At 61.8% G+C, this 21931-nt stretch overlaps 5 protein-coding genes across 5 annotated transcripts in view; all 5 read left to right on the plus strand.

The window, feature by feature from the left end:
- LDBPK_282780 (splicing factor 3B subunit 1, putative) overlaps nucleotides 1-2866 on the plus strand; it is a gene marked incomplete at both ends in the record, with an annotated part of 3081 nt that extends 215 nt beyond the window's left edge. Inside the window, one exon of the mRNA XM_003862328.1 lies at nucleotides 1-2866. This exon is cut by the window's left edge and continues 215 nt beyond it. Within this exon, the coding sequence (XP_003862376.1) occupies nucleotides 1-2866 (2866 nt within the window).
- Nucleotides 2867-4484: 1618 nt separating this feature from the next.
- LDBPK_282790 (leucine rich repeat protein, putative) lies at nucleotides 4485-7145 on the plus strand (the record flags this gene model as incomplete). Its single annotated transcript, XM_003862329.1, has 1 exon — nucleotides 4485-7145. One exon carries the CDS (start codon nucleotides 4485-4487, stop codon nucleotides 7143-7145), a length of 2661 nt encoding a protein of 886 aa, XP_003862377.1.
- Nucleotides 7146-8268: 1123 nt separating this feature from the next.
- LDBPK_282800 (hypothetical protein, conserved) lies at nucleotides 8269-9522 on the plus strand (the record flags this gene model as incomplete). The annotated part of the gene is made up of 1 exon (XM_003862330.1): nucleotides 8269-9522. One exon carries the CDS (start codon nucleotides 8269-8271, stop codon nucleotides 9520-9522), a length of 1254 nt encoding a protein of 417 aa, XP_003862378.1.
- Nucleotides 9523-10846: 1324 nt separating this feature from the next.
- On the plus strand, nucleotides 10847-16111 carry LDBPK_282810 (hypothetical protein, conserved; the record flags this gene model as incomplete). Its single annotated transcript, XM_003862331.1, has 1 exon — nucleotides 10847-16111. One exon carries the CDS (start codon nucleotides 10847-10849, stop codon nucleotides 16109-16111), a length of 5265 nt encoding a protein of 1754 aa, XP_003862379.1.
- A 1103-nt stretch (nucleotides 16112-17214) lies between these two features.
- Nucleotides 17215-19812, plus strand: LDBPK_282820 (coatomer gamma subunit, putative; the record flags this gene model as incomplete). Its single annotated transcript, XM_003862332.1, has 1 exon — nucleotides 17215-19812. The coding sequence occupies one exon, from the start codon at nucleotides 17215-17217 to the stop codon at nucleotides 19810-19812; it is 2598 nt and encodes an 865-aa protein (XP_003862380.1).
- Nucleotides 19813-21931: the final 2119 nt, after the last annotated feature.

Below are 21931 nucleotides of genomic sequence, written 5' to 3' on the forward strand. Positions count from 1 at the left end.
CATCGAAGCCAAGGCGAAGGCGTTGGAGAAGGAGTGGAACCGCAAGAACAAGCGGCTCACAAGCGAGTACCTGGACAGCATCTTGCCCAGAGAGTTCTTCACGGTGGCGGCGGTGCCAGCTGACTACAACCCGCTGCCGCCGGAGGAACCGAACTTCTACGAAATCGCCGTGCGCACCATGGACGTGTTTTCGATGCAGGCCGGCGCAGCGGCGGCAGTGACGGCCGGCCTGGACGCGAACGGGCAGCCCATCAAGTACGACATCCCGGAGGACATGGGTGACGGCATGCCCACCATGAAGGTCGAGGACGCCGCCGTGTTCGTCGAGCTGCTCAAGTACCACAAGGCAGAGAAGATCCCTGATGAGCATCTGCCTTCCTACCTCCTTATGAAGAACCTCTTCAAGATCAAGAACGGCGACACGATGCAGCGCCGCGCCGGCACGCGCTACCTCCTCGACAAGGCAACGATCTTTGGCAGCCACTTTATCTTCCAGCGCCTCAGCTACATCTGGAGCTCGGATATCCTCAACATTGAGGAGAAGCACTACTTCATCGACTTCATCAAGTCGCTGCTGCAGCAGATGGGCAAAGGCGCTCGGCAGTTCACCAAGGAGGTGATTCACCTGGTGGAGCCGCTGCTTACGGCGCACGAGCGCATTCTGCGGGACGACGGCAAGCAGGTGCTCACCTTGCTGACACGGGTTGTGGGGTTTCAGGCGGTGTTTGCGGTGATTCGCGAGGACTTTGGCCACGCCGAGAGCATTGTGCGTCGTCACACGGCTCGTGTCATGGCAGTGGTCGGGTATGCGGCCGGCACCGAGGAAGTGACGGCGGCGCTGCGTGACATGTCCTACGCCCCGTCGGCGCTTGCTCGCCAGACGGTCGTGCGCTCGATGGCGGAGCTGGCGAAGATGGTGGGGCACGCGTTGATAGCGGCGCTGCCGGAGATGGTGGCAATGCTGGAGCGTCTGCTGCGCGACGAGAAGCGCGTGCAGCGGGATGCGGCCCTGGCGGTGGCGGCGATTGCCGAGGCGACGGCGCCGGACGGCATTGAGGAGCTGGCACCGCTGGTCGACGTCATCTGCGAGGAGTGCATGAAGGGGATCGGCAGCATGGCGTCGCCCTTCATCCAAGCCTTCGGTGCCTTGGTTCCGCTTATGTCCCCCTACGACGCGCAGGCTCGCACGGCGGCGATGATGCCCAATCTCGTCAACCAGTTCAGCACACCGGAGGACGAGTTCCGCCGCGTTCTCATATCTGTCGTGCGCAAGTGCGTGTTGGCGGAGGGCGTGACGCCGCAGTTCATTCGGCAGACAATCCTAGAGCCGTTCTTTGAGGGCTTCTGGCGTGTGCGTCGCCTTGCCGCGGAGCGCCAAACATCAGGAAGTCTTGTAGCGACGACGGTGGAGATTGCGAAGAAGCTGGGAAGCGTTGATGTGCTCGTGAAGTTATCACCAGACATGAAGGACGAGAGCGAGGAGTACCAGCGCATGGTGCTGACGGCCATCAAGAAGGTCGTGGACGCCACCGGCATGGATGCGGCCCCCGACACGCTCGTCACCTTCGTCCTCGACGGCGCCATAGCCGCCGTGCGCCAGGATGAGCTCGGCACGAGCAAGTTGGTCATGAATGTGCTTGCGACTATCTGCAACGCACTGGCGGCGCGGTTGCGGCCGTACCTGAAGCAGGTGTTCGACCTCATCAAGCGGCGCCGCGAGAATCGCGAGGCTTCGATGCGAGCGCAGACGGCCGACCTCGTCTCGCGCATTGCTCACACCGTCATGCTGGCGGACGGCGCCGTGTTCCTGCAGGACCTGGGGCTGAGCCTGTACGAGCGGCTCGAGGACCCGGATGCGCGGGCGCTGAGCGCGAACTTGCGCGCGGTACGCTCCATCTTAGGCGAGCTGGGCTCCCGCCGCTTCAAGCCCTCGGTGCGCGAGCTTCTGAAGCGGCTCACCTTCGTCATCAAGAGCCGCAACAGCCACGTGCAGAACGGCGCCATTGCCCTGATCGAGGACATTGCGACCAACTACGACACGGATGTCGACGCGATTCACCTGCACCAGCTGGCGACCCGTGGACTCTTCGAGCTGCTCGACTCCCCGCAGCGGGCGACGCGACACGCGTGCGCGCGCACCTTTGGCGTCATCGCCAAGAAAATTCGCCCCTTCGCCATCATCCTCGAGCTGGTCGACAACTTTCGCCAAGACAAGCGGCAGATTCGCATCTGCACGGCCGTGGCCCTGAGCGCCATCGCGAAGGAGTGCGGCCCCTTCACCATCATTCCCTACCTCCTGAACGAGTACAAGATCAGCGAGGGGAAGCAGGTGGCGGTCATTGTGCAGCACTCGGTGCTCAAGGCGATCCGGTATATTTTCGAGGCCATCGGTTCGATCGGCAAGGAGTACGTCTATCCAATGATCCCGCTGCTGGAGCGCGCCTTGACGGAGACGAACATACAGATGCGACGCATGGCCGTGGAGGCCTGCCGCGCCATTCTGCTCTCCGTGGCCGGCAACGACGGCTTTGAGGACATCGCGCTGCACCTGCTGAATTTTGTCCACCCGAACATTGTGGAGCTGCTGGCTAAGAATGAGGTCAAGATCGGCGAGGAGCGCCTCAAGATGGTGACGGCCGTCGTGAGCTACTACGAGGCGGCGCGGGTGGTGATCGAGCCGGGGAAGCTGCTGCAGTACCTCTTGCAGGGCCTGTTCCACCCAGCGCGCAAGGTGCGCGACATCTACCGGCGAACTTACAACCTGATCTACGTCGGCAGCCCAGAGCGCCTCGTCCCGTACTACCCACGCATTGAGAACGACGCCTCACATACGTACGTGCGCCATGAGCTGGAAGTGCTTCTCTAACAAACTGCAGCCCCCCACCCCCTCCACACACACACACACACACACACACACGCACGCAAACCCAGCGCAAGCGAGCAAGAGAGGCGGGACGTGCATACTTAAGCTCTTCGGCACAGTTGTTGACGAGTGCGTGCGTGCGAGGGGGAGGAGGCTACGCATGAGGCTGCAGTTCAGAGCCTCGAGGGCGGCTGTGTCGTGCGGGAGAGGGTATGAGTGTGTGGCCATCTTTTCTCTGCGGGTAACAGAATGCTGTCTGGCGTGCGCACGCGCGAGCACGTATGGCATACGCGCTGGCACCGCTAACTCGAATGGCAGAAATGCAGCAGAATAAAAGCAGGCGAGGGTAGGCGTCGACGCACGCGTGTGCACATGCATACGTGCCACGTGGCAGCGTGTCGAAGTGCCTTGTCGTGGGGGAGGGGCTGTCGAGGCCCGCTACTTGAAACACGTGCACAGGTGTACGACCGGACTTCACGGACAGGCGCACCGAATGGTGCAAGGCTGCGCGGAGGCGGACGGCCGGTGTGGAAATGAGAAGCATTCCACTAGCGCTGCGCTTTGAATGTGCGGGGGGGGGGTCGGGCAGGCAGCGAGACGCGGGTGCTGCGCCGATGAGTGATGCTCCTCGCCGCCCGTATGTATTCGCGCGTGTGGGTGTGCGTTCCTCGTGCGACGAAGCCTTTCTGTCGTTGTGTGTGTTGACGAGTACTCGCCGCCATCAAGCCGCACTTCTCCACAGTGTCGTTCCTTGCCCTCCTCCCTCTCCGTCTCTAACCCAACCCGGCGCAACCAATCACACATATCCAATGCACGGGGGGCTGCGAGAGAAACGCCGAGCACGTCCAATCGCGCACCCACCCACACACCGTCACAGATTCGTGAGCAAGGCAAACTACAGAGCAAACGCAGACCAGTCCAAGAGCCGTTGGCACGACAGTGTAACACACACACACACACACACACACACACACACACACACAGAAAGACAGAGGAGCGGCCGCTGGGTTGTTTTCCCACTACTGTAAACTCTGTTTGTCTTTGTGAGTCTTGTGTGTCACAGACGGCTTGACGCACCCGCTCACCAATCTGCCTGCCTGCTTCTCACTTCCACGACAGTGCGCACACGCACTCCGTCTCCACCCAACTGCTTTGTGTGTCTCTCCTTCTTGCTTTCTGTTTTTGTCCCCCCCTCCTCCCCTGGTGAAGAGTCGCACGCGTTGACCTGTTCCGCTCTCCTCCTCCGACTCGCAACGGACGGCTGCAGCGCAATTTATTCGCCTTCACTCTTAACTCCTTTGTTTTGCCTCCCCCCTCACCGACCCCTTATATATACATAGAGAGAGAGCACGCGTGAGAACCTCGCCTATATCCGTCAAGACGAGGGCGGCGCAGGGCCACGAGTGGACATTGCCGCACCGTTTTCTGTCCTTCTCTTTCTCCATGTAGCGGTGTGTGCGCCGATCCCCGCCCTGAGTCTCTGTCTCGTTCTTCTGCTGGCAGATAACAAGGAAAGAAGGAAGCTGAAGGAGAGTGCTGCACACGGCACTGCAGCTCTCTCCAGATCTTCTCTCTCTATATTTCGGTTGTCACTGCCGTCACCGTCGCCATCGCTGTCGCCATGCTCACCCCGATCCATGGCGTGATGGACTTGTCCTTTGCCCCTGGCAAGGATCAAGAGCTGTCCGACCTGCCGTTTGAGAGATCGATGTTGCAGGAGCTGGCGCCAGAGGAGGTGCGTGAGTTGAACGTGACGCATGCGCAGATGCTCAGCCTCACCTCTACCCCTGGCGCCCTTATCAACGATGTGCTGCGGTATGTCACGGTGCTACGCGCGGCGCACAACCATGTTAGCAGCCTTCACGGCATCGAGGCATTTGGCTCGCTTGAGGTGCTGGACCTCAGCCACAACTGCCTCCGGGTCGTGGATGCACATGGGGCATCGCTGCTCAGAACGCTGAAGCAGCTGCGCACGGTGGATTTTTCGTATAACAACATGAACCTGCTCGATCTGAACGTCTCTGCCGGGGCGCCGTCCTCGCGGCTCTCCGGGCTAAGCGCCGGTGCGACGCCTGCGTTTTCCACGAGCGGCCCCAGTGGTGGCAGCGGGCGCCTGTCCTTCTCCGTTGCCGACCCATCCGACGGTTTGCTCTCTCTGACTGCTATAAACCTATCGCACAACGCGTTTATAGACCTGCCAGACCTGCGCAGTGCGCCGCACCTGCAGGTGCTGAACATGGGCCACAACAAGCTGGACGCCCTCGCCGAGCTCGACACTCGCCTGCCGCTTCTCTCACTGCACTCACTCGCGCTGCACTCGAATCAGCTACGGACCGCTACGGTGCTGCTGCCCTTGTGCGCCCTGGCGGCCACGCTCAAGCACACACAGGTCTTTCGCAACCCATTCACGCTTGCGCAAAGCCGTCCCAAGACAACCATTAGAAACACCACCAACAGCAGACGCGCCAACCTGCCGGAGGGTGCGCTGGATGAGTCGATGTGGTGGCGCCCCTTCCTGCTGTGGCTCTGCCCGCTGCTCGTCACTGTTGACCAGGCGGAGTTTACGGCGAGTGAGCGGCGAGTGGCGGCCATCATGCTGTTCCGAGAGAACGGCTCTCTCTCCAAGTCGCGTATGGAGTACATGAACCCGCAGCGGAAGGACGACCTGGAGGCGTACCTGCGGCGCAACAGCGAGCTCGCCACTCCCCCGCACGATGCTATGGCCATCATAGACAACATCGAGCGACAGGAGGAGAGCCTGCAGGAGTACTCGGGCGTCGCGTGGGACGGTGACGCTGAGGGGGCCGGACAGATGGTGGTGCCCACCTACCGCATGAACCCCTCCGGGATTCGCGGGGAGGCAGCAGCGCCCCGTTCCGCCAACGGCACCCTGAGTACATCACCGAACACGTACCCTGATCCTGCACCACTAGAGGTTGTCGGGTCAACCCTTCCAGGGGCGACGCCGATGGCGCAGTTCTCGCGCGGCGCCGGTGGGGCGGCGAGCCGATCCTCGTCTGGCGCTCGTGTCGTGGTGGTTGCCCCGGAAGCACTGTTCACCGTGAGCCCTAGCTCCAGCGGCGTGCTAAACACAAACCGCAACCGCCAGCGCGTCCACCCCGCCTCCATGACGAGCTTCGTCCGGGCGCTGCAGAGGAAGCTGCGGTCAATAGAGGAGGTGGTGGCGGTGCTGTGGCACGCTGACCTGTCGCGACGCACCAGGGCCGCCATTGTCATTCAACGCGTCATGCGCGGCGCGTTGGCGCGCATGCACCTATCCGAGGAGGATGCGGAGAGCTGTCGCTTCATTCGATACCAGCTGCAACAGGCGACTGCCGCCTCGGCTGCGCAGGCGGCGCACGTCGCCAGCGGAGCCGCAGCACAGGCGAGTGGCAGTGGCGCTGGCGGCAATGACAGTGGTAGTGCGGCAACGAGGGGCGTGAGCCAGCGTCACCCGTCGTTAGAGCCGGTAGCGGACACCGGCTCAAACATGCAGGAGGTTCTCGTCTCCATGCGTAGCCTGCAGGAGGTGATGAGCAACATGTGGGCCGATCTTGAGGAGTATCGCGCGATGGCGGACCGTGAGCAGCGGCGCGCTGCTGTGCTCATTCAGCGATACTACCGCGGCTACCGTGCACGCTGTGAGTACGGGCGGGCTTTAAAGCATCACCGCTCACTGGCGCCACCTCCGTCGTCGTGCGCCGCCGCATGCCGGTGCGCTTCGGAAACCGCCTGCCTGCGGAAGGAGGTGAGTGAGCTGCGCAGCGAGGTGAGGGAGCTTCGTGCGCTTCTTCAGCAGACGACGCGCCAGCAGCGACTGGCCGCATACGACGACCCGGAGCGCGCAATGGACGAAATCATTCGCAAACACGAGCAGCGCAGCAACGCCGATATACTCGCTGAGCCGACGTACTGCCCGCGCTCAAACGGCAGCAGCCAATCTCCCAGCGACATGCCCAGCCTCATCGAGCGAGCAGTTGGCGGCAGCGCGTCAGCGGAGAAGGCGGCGGACGACATCGACCAGGATCCATGCCAGCCGATGACGGACGATGGCGACGACGACGGCACCGCGAGGACGCTGGAAACAAACGACGGCCAACTTTCGGGAAGCGCAGCGCTGTCACATAGGGGGCCGGTGACCATGTCACAATCCCCCGAGCTGACCTCTCCGCTTGACAGCATGTCTTCGAGACAACGTGCATCAATGCAGACGACGCGCATCACGAAGTTACGGCCGAACTCGGGGAGCATAGTAAACGCTAGGCAGATTGGCAAGGAGTAGGTGAGGCCGGATGGATATCGCAGTCCCCGTCTCCACAAGGAGCGAAAGGAAAGAGCCAGTGCGTTTGGCCGCATCATCATCGCGGCTCGAAAAGCGGGTGGAGACGGACGCAGCGAAGCGACAGGGCCCCATCCCCTCTCTCTCTCTCTTTCTCTTTGGCCGTGCGCCACAGATTTGCTGCAGCTCGTGTTGGCCGTGCTCGAGACGGCGGGCGGCGGGGGCGCGGTGAATTGAAGGGAAAGCACGGGGCGCACGTCTCTGTGTGTCTGACGGATGTGTGCACCATCTCTTAGGCTTCTTTTGCTTTTTTAAAGATTTCAGTACTGTTGATCGGCCACGTGTAGGCGTGCCATCAGGAAGCGGGTCGGAACGTTCGAGGTGCATCATCTACACACACACACACACATACACAACGAACGAGCTCTTCACGGCGGCGCCTTTAAGCGTTCTCATCTTTCTCATCTGGGCGATATGCGAGGCGAATACACGCACACCAACAGAAACCCACCGCTGCTTCTACGGGCAACATGGCAGTTTGGCTTACGTCTGCATGCGCGACGTCAACAGGCAGCGGCAGTCGTACATCTTTCCGGGCGGTGCGTGACGCAGCTCACATGATGATGGCTGGTCGTCGATTGACGCCTACGTCCAGCTGCTTTGCTGCGCCCCTTTTCCCTCTGTCTTGAGTCGCGCATCACCAAGCGAGCCCAAGATGTTTTGCCCCGCCTTTTCTCGTTCGTTTCTCTCTGTCTTGTGCCTTGATGACCCCTCCCCCTCACTGGCCCGCGCGCACATATATATGCGTGTCTGTGTGTGCATCATACTTGACTTAACGCGGCATCTGCGGCGCGCTTTCCTGCAGTGGACCGTCTCTTCCCGTTTCTTCACGTTGGTGCGCTCACTTGCGCGCCCTCTCACGCGCGCGCCTTCCATCGTCTTTCTCCGTGCTGCTGGTGGAGTTGCACCCAAGCGCACCGAGGGAGGCACGCGACTGCACACGCACAGGCGCCTTCTGTTCTGCGCCCTTTCCTCACGACACCTGCAACGAGGATTGCTCATCAGCTAACCGCGCACACACCTAAACAAATACGCGCAAGAGGACCGCCTGCGAGGCACTGCATTCATGGTCGCCACGCTTTCCCACGCGCCACCACCAGTGGTGGCGAACTTCTACCAGAACAGCTTCAAACAGCTCAGCATGGTGCAGCAGAAGCAAGTAGGGCTGCTTGTGGGGGTGGCCGTTGCAGACGCGGCAGCGCGCCCGCTGAACGGCTACAGCAAGGAGCAAGTGGAGGCGTATCTGCGGAACAAGTGCGAGGAGACCGGTGGGACAGCCTTGACGCCAACGGCCGTGGCAGAGACAGAGATCAGCTTGTTGGCGTTTGCACGCGCGCCACCGCGGGAGATCAAGACGCGCAGCAGTCCTGCGCACGGCAGCGAAGATAGGTCTTCAGCCGCGTCTTCATCGCTGTTGGAATCTTCGTATGCCCCCCTCCTCGCCCACTCCTTCACATATCAGCTCTACTTTGAGATGTTGCGCGCAATGAGCAGCGCGCGCGGCGAGTTCGCGGTAGACTACGTGCAGGAGCGCCTTGTCCGCTCCGCTGCAGCAGTGGATGAGCAGCAGACGTTCGCTGCCGAGCATGCGTCGCTCTTGCACACCCTCTGCACCCTGCTGCCCACCCCTGCTATCTACCCTTATGCCAGTGATGCAGCGCTGCGAAGCTATCTTGATCCGTTCACTGCGTTCCTCACAGAGTCTCCGATGCCCCTGCAAGTGGCCGATGCTGACGGTGGCCAGGGCGACGGCGTGTCGCCTGCTGAGGTTGCTGCCACCGAGCAGGCGGCGGTACAGGACTACACCTTCTCTGTACTCGGCGTCGTGCTTCGACAGCTGCAAAGTAACCCTGATGCCACGCGCAACGCAGCGTTCATGGCAGTGCCTGGAACGGCTGCGGTATTCCCGCTAGATGTGCAGCCTTTCGTGCCGTGCAAGGCGGACACGTCTGCGGAGCCTCGCGCGCGACTCTGCACAGTGCCGCGGCACCTAGCCACTCGCGCCACCTCGATGAGCTCGTCAGCCATGACCGGCTTTCGGTGGCTGCCGCAGCGGTCCACAGCGACGGACGCCGCCACAGTGCGTGAGGGGCTCAGCATCGCACAAGCTCCCGTTACGTTTGCACAGGGAGTCGCGCAGGCGATCCGGCTCGGCGGTCCAACGTGCCAGCGAGCTATGCTGGTTGGCGCGCTGCTGGGGGCGAAGCTTGGGGTGCGGCACATTCCGATGGAATGGCTGAGCGCCACGGCCGACCACAAGCCCGTGTCCACGATGGCGCTGGAGGTGGCGCAGTGGAGTTGGAACCCCCCACCTCACTAATGCGTCGATACGCCGCCCCTGGGAGGCGGCGGACGCTGCGCGCAGAGCCGCATTCAAGGTGCAGTGTGCACGTATGGTAGGTGCCTTCTCGCTGTTGCGCACCCCTATCGGTGCGCGCATGCAGTGCAGAGGAGAGGAGTCGTTGAGTTGATCTTCACAGAGGCCGCGGCGCAGGTGACTTACCGCCTCTCTACATGAGGAGAGAGGCGTATGCACCCGCGCGTGGCTGCTTTGGTGTGCGTGCATCTGTGCACGTGGAGAGGTGAGGGGGGGGCATCGGCGTAAGGGGGCAGGGATGGGCGTCACGGGACACAGCGAGGCGGCCGCGCGCAAGTGGCAGCTGCGACGGAGCCTGCCCGCCCACTCTCCCCCGTGGGGGTGGAGTCGGGCTCCTTCTTTCTGCCTTAGGCCCCCCCTCCCCCCTGACACGCCGTTGAATGAGTACACGTAAAACTGAAACACCCTGTCCACGGAGCAGGTTCTCGTCAGGCGCACGCGCGTTCCGCATGTGTACGCAGCGACAGAGGAGAGGAGCTGTCGTGCTGAAGAAAGCGTGAGCGAGACGCCGCTGCACACTGCCCTGTGCGCTGTGATGAGCGCAACTGACGTGCAGCGTCGCTACTTTTCTTTCTCCCTCTTTCACACGTTGTGGCGTTTGAGCTGCAGCCGTTCATGCGTACCTGCGTCGATGCGCGACCGCGCCCCTCTCCTTCATGGAGAGGATCCACATGCCCAGTACTGCCCATACGACTGCTATGCATGCCCCTCACCCTAACCAGTCGATTTCTCACTCTCTCCGTCTACATCTTCACACGCTACACGGTGGTGTGCCGCCGTGGCCGTGGTCGCCGCTTGCGCAGCAAAACGGGAGCAGGCAGCGCAGAGGAAGAAGAGGAAGTAGAGAGTGGAAGCACACTCAACCACACCCACACACACCCACACACGAGCGCGCACAAGGACAAGGTCGCTCGCTCTCTCCGTGTGTGTGTGCTTCAGCTCTAACCCACCTCGTACCTGGCACAACAGAGCTCTCGTTGCTTCTCTTCCCATGTGTCATCATCGCGTGCTGCAGTAAAGTACAGGTTTCATCAGCCGAGTACCGCCGCAAAAAGAAAACTAGCAGCAGGGCGCGCCAACACATCTGCGCAGACGGCGTAGGCGCAGTGAGCCGAGGCCATACCGCGCGTGCGTGTCGTTGCTTGCGTTCCTGTTCCCTGCCAGCGGCCCGCCTTCATCATCTCCGCCCTTCCCTTTCTCTCTCTCGGTGCACAGGTATTCGCCCCGTGTGTGTGTGTGTGTCCGCCCTACTGCCTACCCGCCGCGAATGTTCACTGAGACACAGCCGAAGGAGGTTGTGCTGCGGGACGTGCGCCACGCGCCGGCGTCCTCGGAGAAGGTCGCCGGCATTGGATGTGTTGCTGCAGCAGCGGTGCGCCAAGTTGAATCGAGCGGATTGAAGAAGGGTAGGCGCGGCGGCGGAGCCCTTCCACCGATACACGCAAAGGCAGCGTCGACGAGCGAGACGGCCGCTGCACCACACTTGCGGAAACAGCGACCGCTGTCTGGCCGCCAAGAGCCGCAGCAGGGGCCCGAATCGGATGGGCAGACCTTCCCTGTGGCGGTTCTGGCGATAGGCGACCTGCCTGGCCGGCGCCCCTCTGCCGCTTTCAGCGTCACCGCCACTTCGAGGAGAGACGATGAACTTCGCTCCTCTCGCAGTCCAGCGCCTCGGCGGCCCCCGTCTACAGGTCGCTCCCCAGCGCGCCACTGCAGCATGCAAGCTTCGCCACCTCGGCAGGCACGTCAGCACAGCGCCAGCGTGAGCGACGCGAACGCCATCTCTGCGCGGGCAGGCAGCATTGGCAGGATGGAGGGACGACATCTCAGCGGTCAGGCCCCGCGACGGACGGGGCTCAAGTCATTGAAGCTGCGGGTGGAGAGCGAAGAGGCGGCCGTCGGCCAGCTGATGCAGGCTGGAAACATCAGCGGAGCGCTGATGCGGCTGAGCTGCACGCTGCAGAGCGTGCAGGACTATCATGCAGCGTCGAATACTCGGAGCAGCCGACGCGGCGCTGTCGGCAGCACTGCGTCGGCGCACACCTCCGAGGCTGCACCACAACTGGGTGGCACCGGCGCCGCGTGGGCGGCTACGACAGCCCAGCGACTTGCTGAGGTCTACACCACCATTGCAAACAATGCTGGCGTGCAGTGCAACACAGCAGCCGAGCCGATCCACGTGCAGGAGGCTTACTTCCAAGCCGCAATGCGCTACGTGGTGAAGAGCTCCACAGAGGACCTGTTCTCTGAGTGGACGGCGGAGGGCGCCGCCGCGACGAGCGAGAAACCGTTGCCCCATCCCCCGCCGCAGCAGCGACCCCGCCGCTACCCGGTAAGGTCGGCAGCGCGGCCTCCAGCGCGCGAGCTCCCATCGTGTTTCCCGTCAAGCCGTCCGGGCAAGAGCAAGGATGGCGACCAGCAGCAGCCGCAGCAACCCGCGATCGTCCGTCGCCTGCTCCGCTGCGCTGTTCGCACTAATGCTGCTGTGTGCCTCGGCGACAGTGCCACGCCGGGGGGACAGGCCCGCATTATCTATGAACTACTGAAAGCGCTGGCGGAGTCAGTGGGCGTGTGGAGCATGGCGTTGCTGTACAACTTGGCGGTGGCATTTCTTCGGGTCGGCAGCTATGACGAAGCCGCAGAGGCGATTGCGCGGTTCATGGAGGTGAGCTGGCACTACCTTGAGTGGGCTGAGCACTTGCAGGGCACTGACGACGGCGGCAGCGTTGCTAGCGTTGCCGCGGCTGTGCACACGCACGCGGCGCTACAGCTAATCCGCGGGCACCACTTCATCGCTGCAATGGCGGCCTGGTGTGAGCCGCACGGCCCTATGGAGGTGTACCACTGCGAACTTGCCAGCGCCTGTGCAGAGCACTATCTGAGCCGTTCCGATAGGGCTCAGTGGAGGTGCCAGCGCCGTCTCGCCGCAGCTCAGGCGAGGGCCACTACGGGCGTCGGCACCACAGAGACACACACGATGACCGCTGCGGATGGACTTCCATCGCCGCTGATGCTGCCGTATGTGACACAGGACCTGATTCTCTCTTGCCCCTCATCCACAACGGCAGCGGTGACGGGTGATGTCGGGCCCATCACTGTCACGATGCACCTGCTCGTTGAGGCACTTGTTACCTCTTCTTCGCTCAGCGCGTCGCTGCCGGCGGAGGTGAGAGCGTACGTGCGGGAGGTGCAAAAGGGTGGATCCATGCGGTACTGGGCACGCATGGCTCTGCGCGCCGGTGCGTCGCCGCCGTTCTTGTCAGCGGCAGTAGCCGCCTCAACTGCCACACCGGTGCCGCCGGTCCTGACGGCGCTTCTGAGCCACGGCGAAGAGGGCGAGTGTGTGTGGGCACGGCAGTCCTGGCTGCAATCGCTGGCTCGCAGGGGCGTTGAGAACGACGCCTCTAACCCATTATGGCGACTGACGTCCGCCGCAATAACGGCATTGGCAAGTCGCGCCTCGGCTGTTGCTTCGTCATCATGTCGTGACGTCGCTCCTGGCAAGGAGGCGGATGCCTCCACCTCCCTCATCACAACAGCCCCACCGACGCCGCATCATGAGCACGGCGTTTCATTGGGTGCGACAAGTCCTTGCAAGCTGAGCAAGCCGGCACCGCTTTTCGTCACGACGCTCCCCAAGAGCGCCTACAACCGGTACCGCAAGCTCCGCGAGGGCATTGTCGCTCAGCTGGAGAATGCAGAGCAGACGGAGCAGCGGGAGGCTGGTGTGTTCGAGGCAGCGGGACCACTTTCCGTGGATGGTGACGATGAAGGCGCGGTGCGCGCCGAAAGCGCCAACTCTCGCTCCACGGCCACTTCAAAGATCTTGCCGGCAGATGCAGCGGCTGCGCAGTCACGCAGGCTACTCATGACGGCTCTCTTCGTCGGCGCATCGAGCACCGTCACCTCTCCGGCGGCGTCGTTGTCGCGTGAGGGCCAAGGCGGCGATGCTACCGGTGCCTTTGGCCTCCTGGAGGAAGAGGCGACAGAGCACCACGACGCGAGGGGCGTCGTCACCGCTATCGTGCTCGATCCTACGCTGCTGGCTGTACCTGTCCGACCTTCGGAGCTGCTGCGGCAGCTCGACTTGGAAACGGAGGCACGCTACTCTCGTCTCCTTGCGGACCCCCTCGCAGACTTGCAGCGGGTCTCCTCAACGCGCGTGCAGGCATGGTGGCGGATGCAGCTCGCACGGGAGGCGCTGCGCCGGCGTGCGGCGGACGTCGAGATGTGTCTTCGCCGCGACGCCGCGGCCGCCCTGATTCAGACAGGTTATCGGCACTGGAAGGAACGCACGCCTGCCAAGGCGGAGCTGCATCGCCTGCGCGCTCATCGAGAGCGAGTGCGCTGCGTCACCATTCTCCAAGCCTTCGTGCAGCAACGCGCCAGTGTGGAGGTGTGGGGGCGCGTCTGCTTGGTGTGGTACCAGGCCCTCGTAGTGCAGCGGGAGATCGAGAGGCGGCGCGCGGCTGCTACCATCACTCTCCAGAGCTGGTGGCAGATGCACATGGCCCGCAGGCAGCTGCGCCACTCGGTGGCGGCCGCCATTCGCCTTCAGTGCTTGTGGCGCTGCAAACTGGCACGGCGTGAGCTGCGCACGCGCCGCGTGCACCGCCGCCTCATGCAGGAGCAGTGGCGAAGGGAGCGAGTGCCGCAGATTATTTTTGTGCAGCGTTGGTGGCGCGCCTGTTGCGCTCGCTGGGCAGTAGGCGACCTGCTCTGCCAGAGGCAGCATGCCGTGGAGGAGTACCTGACGGCGCAGGAGTCCGAATACGAGGCAGTCATGCGCACGAAGCTTCGAAGTGTGGATAACGTTGAGGCGGCCATGCGCTGCGTGTTGGCAGTGCTGGCCGGCTCACGAGACCGCCGCCAACTCGCTCAGTTCGCTATGCACGCACGAGTGCGGCAGCGTGCGGTGCACAGATTTGTGCTCCTGTGGCGCGGCCGAGAAGAGTTGCAGCAGCTGCGCCGCGACCGGGCTGCGGGGCTGGCTCTGCAGAGGCGACGGGAGGAGGTCGCGGTGGCGACGGTGGCCCTGCAGTCGTGGGTGCGCTCGTGGCTACCGCACCGCCGTGCAACACGGGCGCGCGCTAACAGGGCCTACTTGCAGGCGCACGCGTTCACGATTTGGGATGCGTTTCGCCACTACCGTGCGCGACAAGCCCTGGTGAACGGACGAACGGAGCGCCGCATGCTTGGCGTGGCTCGCCGTCTTGCGGATGCGCGAAATGACGCCGCAACGCGCATTCAATCCACGTGGCGCATGCACCGCACGCAGCAGGAGCTGTTCGACCTCTTCCAGTTTATGCTCCGGGACCGACACAAGTATGCGACAGCGGTGCAGTGCCGCTGGAGAGGGCACTATGCGCGAGCGGTGCTTGCCCCTCAGCGAAAGGCGCGCGCCACGGAGCGCGAGGCCTGCTTGCAGCATCGTGCAGTCCTTCATTGCGCCGCCACCCGGGTGCAGTCTCTCTACCGCATGTACCGCGTTCGAATCCAGCTGCTGCGGCTTGGCGTGCTGCTGCGGCCAACTTCAATGCACCGCATCGCTGCCGCTCGCCGCATCCAGACGTGCTGGCGCGCCTGCGCTGCCCACCGGCGCGTATTGCGGCTTCGCCTGCAGCGCAGCTACTCGCTCAAGCTGGCGCAATCGCAGGAGGCGCTGCACGCCTACGCTACGCTCATCCAAGGCGTTGTTCGATCGTACCTCGTGCGCTGTGGACGAGTGCCTCAACCTAAGCCGGCACCCGAGGTGCTCGCACCTGTTGCGACGGTCACCAAACTGCTCATTCCGCCGCCTCCTTCCATCCATGGCGCTTGTGCGGCTGCTGCGTCTCGCCCGACCCCACTCCACAGAGTTCCCTCCACCGAACATAATATCGAGACTGCGCCGGTGTCGCCGTTGCTCACGAGGGCGCCAGTTACCGTCGAGCAGACCGTCGCCACGTTCATCTACAGCAGCAACGGCGCCTCTGCAGTGGTGCGCATCCATCAATGCGACTTTGATGGCAGATCCTCTGTCCACTCGCTCGTCTCCGCCGACCCCCTCAGTTTGCGCACCACGTCTATGACGAAGAGTCGCTGCAACTCAGCCTCCCTCTCCCGCCTTACCAGCACCCCGGATAAGCCGCTTAACTTGCTGCAGAGCGTCAGCACCGACGTCGTCGGGTCGCTGCGCAGCACACGGCTCCCGCCCTCCTGCCCACACGAAAGGGCGGCGGTAGACTCACATCAGGTAGTAGGGTTATCGTGCGAGACGGAACACTTGTCCGCCTCGACGAAGGACTCCGTCGCCCAAACCTCCGCCTATTTGGCCGATGCAAAGGCGGACCCGCAGACCACGACGGGGCTTTCCTCGGCACAGAGCAGTATCGTCTGTTCCTTGCTCTGCCACCACACTCTGCATGAGGTTGAGGCCGCGGTGCGCATTCAAGCTTTATGGCGCGGCTACCATGTGCGTTGCACCATCGAGTTCTACTACGAAGAGTACTCCGAAGAGATCGAAGAGGAGGAGACTAAGGAGGACAGCTAGTCCACCAGCACTGTGTTGCTGAGCGACAGCAGAGAGCGGACGGAACGTCGTTCGTGATCACTGATGCACACAGGCGTCTTCCCCTCCCCCAGTGACCTTCTCGTCTTTCTCTCTTTCGTGCGTGTGTGTCCCGGTCTGCGGGTCGATATGTATGTGTGTATGTGTATCTCTCTGCCAGCATGGCGTCTTTGAGCACGTGTTCGCCTTGTTCCTTGATGGCTGTCGTGCCTGGAATCTCGATGTAGACTAGCAGGGTTGAGGGGCGGAGTTGTGTGGCGCCGCCAAGGGCGGCAACTCTGCCCCTCTGCTCCATCTCCCTCTCTCTTTCTCATGTCCTCCACGGCGCCTGCACCCCCTTGTACACCTTTTTTGTTAGCTCCTCCATGTCTGTATCCTAGTGAGGTGCCGCCGCCACGTGTGTGGTGGCATGTGCTGTTCCCCCTCTCTCTGGATGAGCACATACGCGCACGTGCATACACGCGTGCATACATACAGACATGTACACTCCCTGTTCTTGCCCCCCTCCTCCGCGCCACTCTCGAGTTCTTTTCTGTTTAAGTTCTACTCGGATGGGATGCGCGCATCTCCTACGCGTTGATTTTCAGCCGAAGCGGCACTGCCGCTAATGAGGAGAGGGAGAGGGGTGACGTTTCAAGGCCTCTGCTATGCCTGCGGGTGCTCCTGGGTGCTCCTGCTTTCGCCCGTGCAGGCCTTCATCGTGCACTCCTTGGGCGTGGGGCACACGCCGCTTAGCGCTATCCCCTCGGCACGTACGACGGATCGGCGCAGAGGCGCAAGCACGCGTGTGCACTCGTTCAGTTGCAGCCTACCGCCCCAGTCACACCACCGCACACGGTGATTTCGTATTTGATTCTTCACCACCACCACGACTACCATCACTGCTGCTGCTGCACCTTCGTCCTTCCCCCTCGACACGCACATGCATACAATGAAGAACGCGAACTGCCCACGGCAGTTTGATGGAGAACAGCACACACACCACACACACACACACACAGACACACACGCACACTTTCACGGACGCGTCTTGACTCATTCCTTCGCGACTATACCTACTACTCATTCGAACTGCTGCGAAAACAATGGTGGACGCAGTCTCTCGCTACGACGATGACGAGGAGGACGACGCTCTGCCCTTCGAGGGCCTCGACAAGGCGTCGGCGCTGCAGGAGTGCCGCGTCTTCAACAAGATCCCGCTGGACGAGGAGGGGTCCATCCGGGCCATGACGCAGGTGCTGTACCTCTTGTCTATTGGCGTGCGGCTGACCGAGGCCGAGGCGACGGACATCTTCTTTATGTCCACGAAACTCATGCAGTCGAACTACGCCAAGCTGCGGCGTCTGCAGTATATCCTGATGAAGGAACTCAGCCCCCTTGTGGAGCAGAGCTTCATCGCGTCGAACGCGCTCATGACGGATATTAAAAAGAAGGGCGACTCTGACAAGAGCAGCGCCATCCGCGCGCTATACGCCATCATGGACAGCAGCATGTACAACTCCATGGATCGCACCATCGTGGAGTGCATGACGTCGCGCAACCCAAGCGTGGTGACAGCGGCACTAGTGACGGGCATCCACATGTCCAACACCCTGCCGGAGATGCCGCGCAAGTGGGCGACGCAGTTGAACGAGGTGATGCGCGAGCGCTCCAAGGCGCAGTACCCGGCCGTCGCGCTGCTGCACAAGATACGCAACAACGACCGACTCTCCGTGGATCGGCTCATTGAGGATGCACAGGCCGGCCGCGTCCGCTCATCGCTCGCCGTCTGCCTCGTCATCAAGATGTGCACGGAGCTGATGCAGGACGACTTCACCAGCTCCCTTGAAATTTACAAGTTTGTCACCTCGATGCTGCACCGCAGCGACATGATCGCCTTTGAGGCCGCCAAGTCGATTGCCTCCTTGCGCAACGTGTCCGACAAGGAGCTGACGCCGGTTGTGACGATGCTCCAGCTGTACCTGAGCTCGCAGAATCAGGTGCTCCGATTTGCCGCCGTATACTTGATCGGCCGCATCTCGACCACGCACCCGGCCGCCGTCGCGCCGATCAACGCGGAGATCGAGGCGCTCGCGCTGGATCCGAACCGCGTCATCGCCACGCTTGCCATCACGTCCTTGCTGAAGACGGGGACGGAGAGTACCATTGGGCGAATGCTGACCCAGCTGTCCTCGGGCAGCTACATGAGTGAGCTCGGTGACCAGTTGAAGCTGACGATCGTGGACGCCATGCGTGTGCTGAACGCGAAGTTCCCGAGCAAGTATGAGACTCTGCTAGCCTTCCTCTTCCGCGCCCTCAGCGATGAGGGCAGCAGCGCGTTGAAGCAAAGCGTGGTGGACGCGATGCTCGACATCTCCAAGTCCAACCCCAGCTCCAAGGAGGCTGTGCTCACACACCTGGCCGAGTTCATCGACGACTGCGAGTTCTCGCAGATCACGAAGCGGGTCTTGATGCACCTCGGCGAGGGTGTCCCGCACTGCTCCAACCCGCGCCACTTCGTGCGCTACGTGTACAACCACGCGACGCTGGAGAAGCCTGAAGTCCGCGCTGTCGCCGTGACGACACTGGCGAAGATCGCGGCGAGCGTGCCATCTCTGCGCCGTTCCATCGTGGCGCTTCTGAAGCGCTCCTGCAGCGACGGCGACGACGAGGTCCGCGACCGCGCCGTGCTGTACACGAAGCTGTTTCTGCAGAATGACGATACGCTTGTACGCACGTACGTGGAAAGTGTCGCGGCGGCAGTGCAGCATCAACGGCACGCGCTGCGTGAAGCGAACAAGAAGACGTCGGCGGACGGCGTTCTTGGCGGCTCCACTTCGGCGGATACCATGGCGGCCATCGCAGCCGCACCAAACCACATGGACGCCTCCGGAATGCCGGCTCCAACGCCGGCCATCCTTCAGGGTCGTGATGCCTTGCACCACGTCAAGCAGCTTCGGGAACTGGGGGAGCCCGCGAGGAGCGCGGAGCCGGTTCTCATTACGGAGGCTGACAACGAGTACGTTGTGTCTGTCATGAAGCATGTGTACCCGGAGCACGTGGTTTTGCAGTTCAAGGTGAAGAACATGATGGACAACATGCTGTTCAAGAACGTGGTTGTGGTCACAAACACAGAGGAGCTGGAGGCGGAGCCGCTCTATGCCATTCCCATCGAGAGCATCCGCCCAGGGGAGACCCAGTACGGGTACGTGGTGCTGCAGTATGCACCGGGCAAGTTTCCGAGCGGCACGGTGGAGCCGATGTTCCGCTTCGCCATGGCCGAGAGCGAGGACGAGGACGCCGGAGATCATGACGAGTACCCGATGGAGGGCTTTGACGTGGACGTGAGCGATTTTGTGACGCCGATAGACTTGGGCGACGACATGGAGGACAAGTGGGCAGAGCAGGAGGGCAATGAGACGGCTGGCACTTTTGCGCTGCACTCGATGAAGAACCTGACGGAGGCAGCGCAGCAGCTGGCTGACTTCTTTGGGATGCACATCGAGGGCGGCGTGCCTGAGAAGATCACCACAACATCGCACGTGCTTAAGATGTCTGGTGTGCTGGCGGACGAGGACCGCACATTGGTGCTAGTACAGGCGAAGGTGTTCATTGCAACTGACAACCGCGTAGCACTGCACCTGGCACTGCGCGGCGGGTCGGCAGATATTCGCGAGTACTTGGCGAACGTTCTCCTGGGGTAAGTTTGATGGTGGATGAAGAGGGAGTGGGGCAGATCATGTGCGCTCACTCGTCCCCACGCCTTGCTGCACTCCCCCTTCCTCTTTCTCTGTTTTTTTGTTTTGCCATTAACCCCACTTCAGTTCTTCCGCGATGTGCATCATCACACCCTCCACGACTCAGTTCTTTCTCTCGTTCTCTGCGTGTGCGCCTGTGGGCTGTTGCCAGCGGACGCGTCTCCTCCTTCTGTAGCCCTCCCTTTCTCCCTCTTTCTCGTGTCGTTGCCTCTCCTCCTCTCGCCGTTTTCTGTCCATTTATTCTTTGATGCTGGCGTGCGCTTGCTTTTCTTCTGGTCTGTTTTTCGCTCCTTCGCATGGCCGATGTTGTCCCTGGTGATGTCGCGCGGTGCTCCCTCTTCGCCTCCCTCACCCACATTCTTTGTGCAGCCGTTGTGGTCACCACCTTATCCGTGATAGCGTTGGTTCTCCTGCCTGACAAATGACCCTACCATGCGGCATGCGCCCCATTTCCATCCCCACTTGTGCTTTCTGTTTCGCATACCGCCGCCCCCCCCTCGTCCACACGTGGGTGTGTCTGCGGCCACATAGTCTTCGCTGAGACCCCGCTCTCGACCACCCACGAAAAAAGAACGGGGGTGCTCCAGCGGGGGTGAGGAGTGGTAGGTGGCGATGCCGGTGAGACCCAACGGCATTATCAGGAGGGTAGGAGAGGATGGGTCTGATGCTGTGGTCTGAGTTGGACGTGGCACAGCTCTGCCGATGAATACTAGCGAGAGGAGGGGAGAGAGGGCTGTGGAGGGAGGGGAGGGGGAGGAGGTGTCCCCATCCCCTCCCCCTTTCTGCGCTGTCTGTCTCTCTTGTGCGCCTGGCCATATTTTTGTCTGAGTTTCCCCTCTCGCCGTATCTCGTCTCGCGCGTCAGACTCCTCCCTCGGCGCGTGCATGCCCTTCCGTTGTTGTTTTTTTTTTGGTTCGACTACCTGAAGTGGGAAATAGGGAGGTAGAGAGTGCAGCGGTGCCTTCCGTCGCCGGCATCCTTTCTCTCTCTTGCTGCTCGAGTATGCCCGAGTGTGCACGCGCGTGCGTGCTTAGGCGGCGGTTGTGGTTATATCTATGCCAGGGTGCGCTGGTGCTGCGAGCGCGTGTGAGTGTGTGTGCGTGTGTTGAACCTGGTGCTGCGCATGAGGTGTATGCTCGTGCCCTTTCGTTTTTTTTTTTTTGTTTTCGTCGGGAGGAAGAGAGGGGACCAAGTGCGGACTGCGCATGCTCTCGCAGGATGATGATGCCGGTGTCTGGCTGTCTCGGAACAATCCCCCTCCGAAAAAAAAGCAGAAGAACAGTCGACACACACGAAAGGAAACCGATCATAGTGTTACGATTGAAAGGGTGGGTGGGTGGGGAAACGGACAGGAGGAGTGGGGCGGTTTACAGCACCGTCGTGAATGGCGGCGATGAGGTGTTTGGATGCATGTAAGTGGGCTCATGCGAGATGCGCACACGCAGGTGCGCTTGATCACGACACTCACCCTTTCAGCGCCAATTGCGAGAGATGCGTAAAGGACGCACACACATGCGCGAGCACTGCCACTCCGCCTTCTCGTGTTGCAGCTTACAAGAAGCCTTGGCCTCGCCGTCTACCTCGTGGCCACAAACCCTTTCTCCCATGCGCGAATCTCCGTCTCCACGCCATACCACTCTGCGATAGAGATCAACTCCGCCACGCATGACACCGTCCCTCTCTTTTGCATACATACCTTCCTGACTGCACTCTCCGCCCTTTTCTCCCCCTCTGTACAAGTTATGTAGCTTTCCACCTCGGAAACCAGCACGTATAGACGCACAGGCACACGCGCGCACTTCCACAGCGATATCTTCGACACTCATGTCGCCACGGAGACACCAGCAGCAGTGCCGCCCCCCCCCCCCTCACACATCCTCTTGCGTTCTGCTTGCTTTTCTCATAGATCTATAGAGGCGCGCGTCGACTCTGCCGTCAGAACAAACGCGCGCACACTTGCGAAGGTAGGTGGGCGTGCACACCCCTGCGCTCTGCGCCTCGACGCCCTGGTAGGCTGCAAGCGAGAGCGCAAGCCTTCTGCGACTTGATGAGTCGTTCACGGCAT

This window comes from Leishmania donovani, chromosome 28 (genome assembly GCF_000227135.1).
Source record: "Leishmania donovani BPK282A1 complete genome, chromosome 28".
Lineage (NCBI taxonomy): Eukaryota > Euglenozoa > Kinetoplastea > Trypanosomatida > Trypanosomatidae > Leishmania > Leishmania donovani.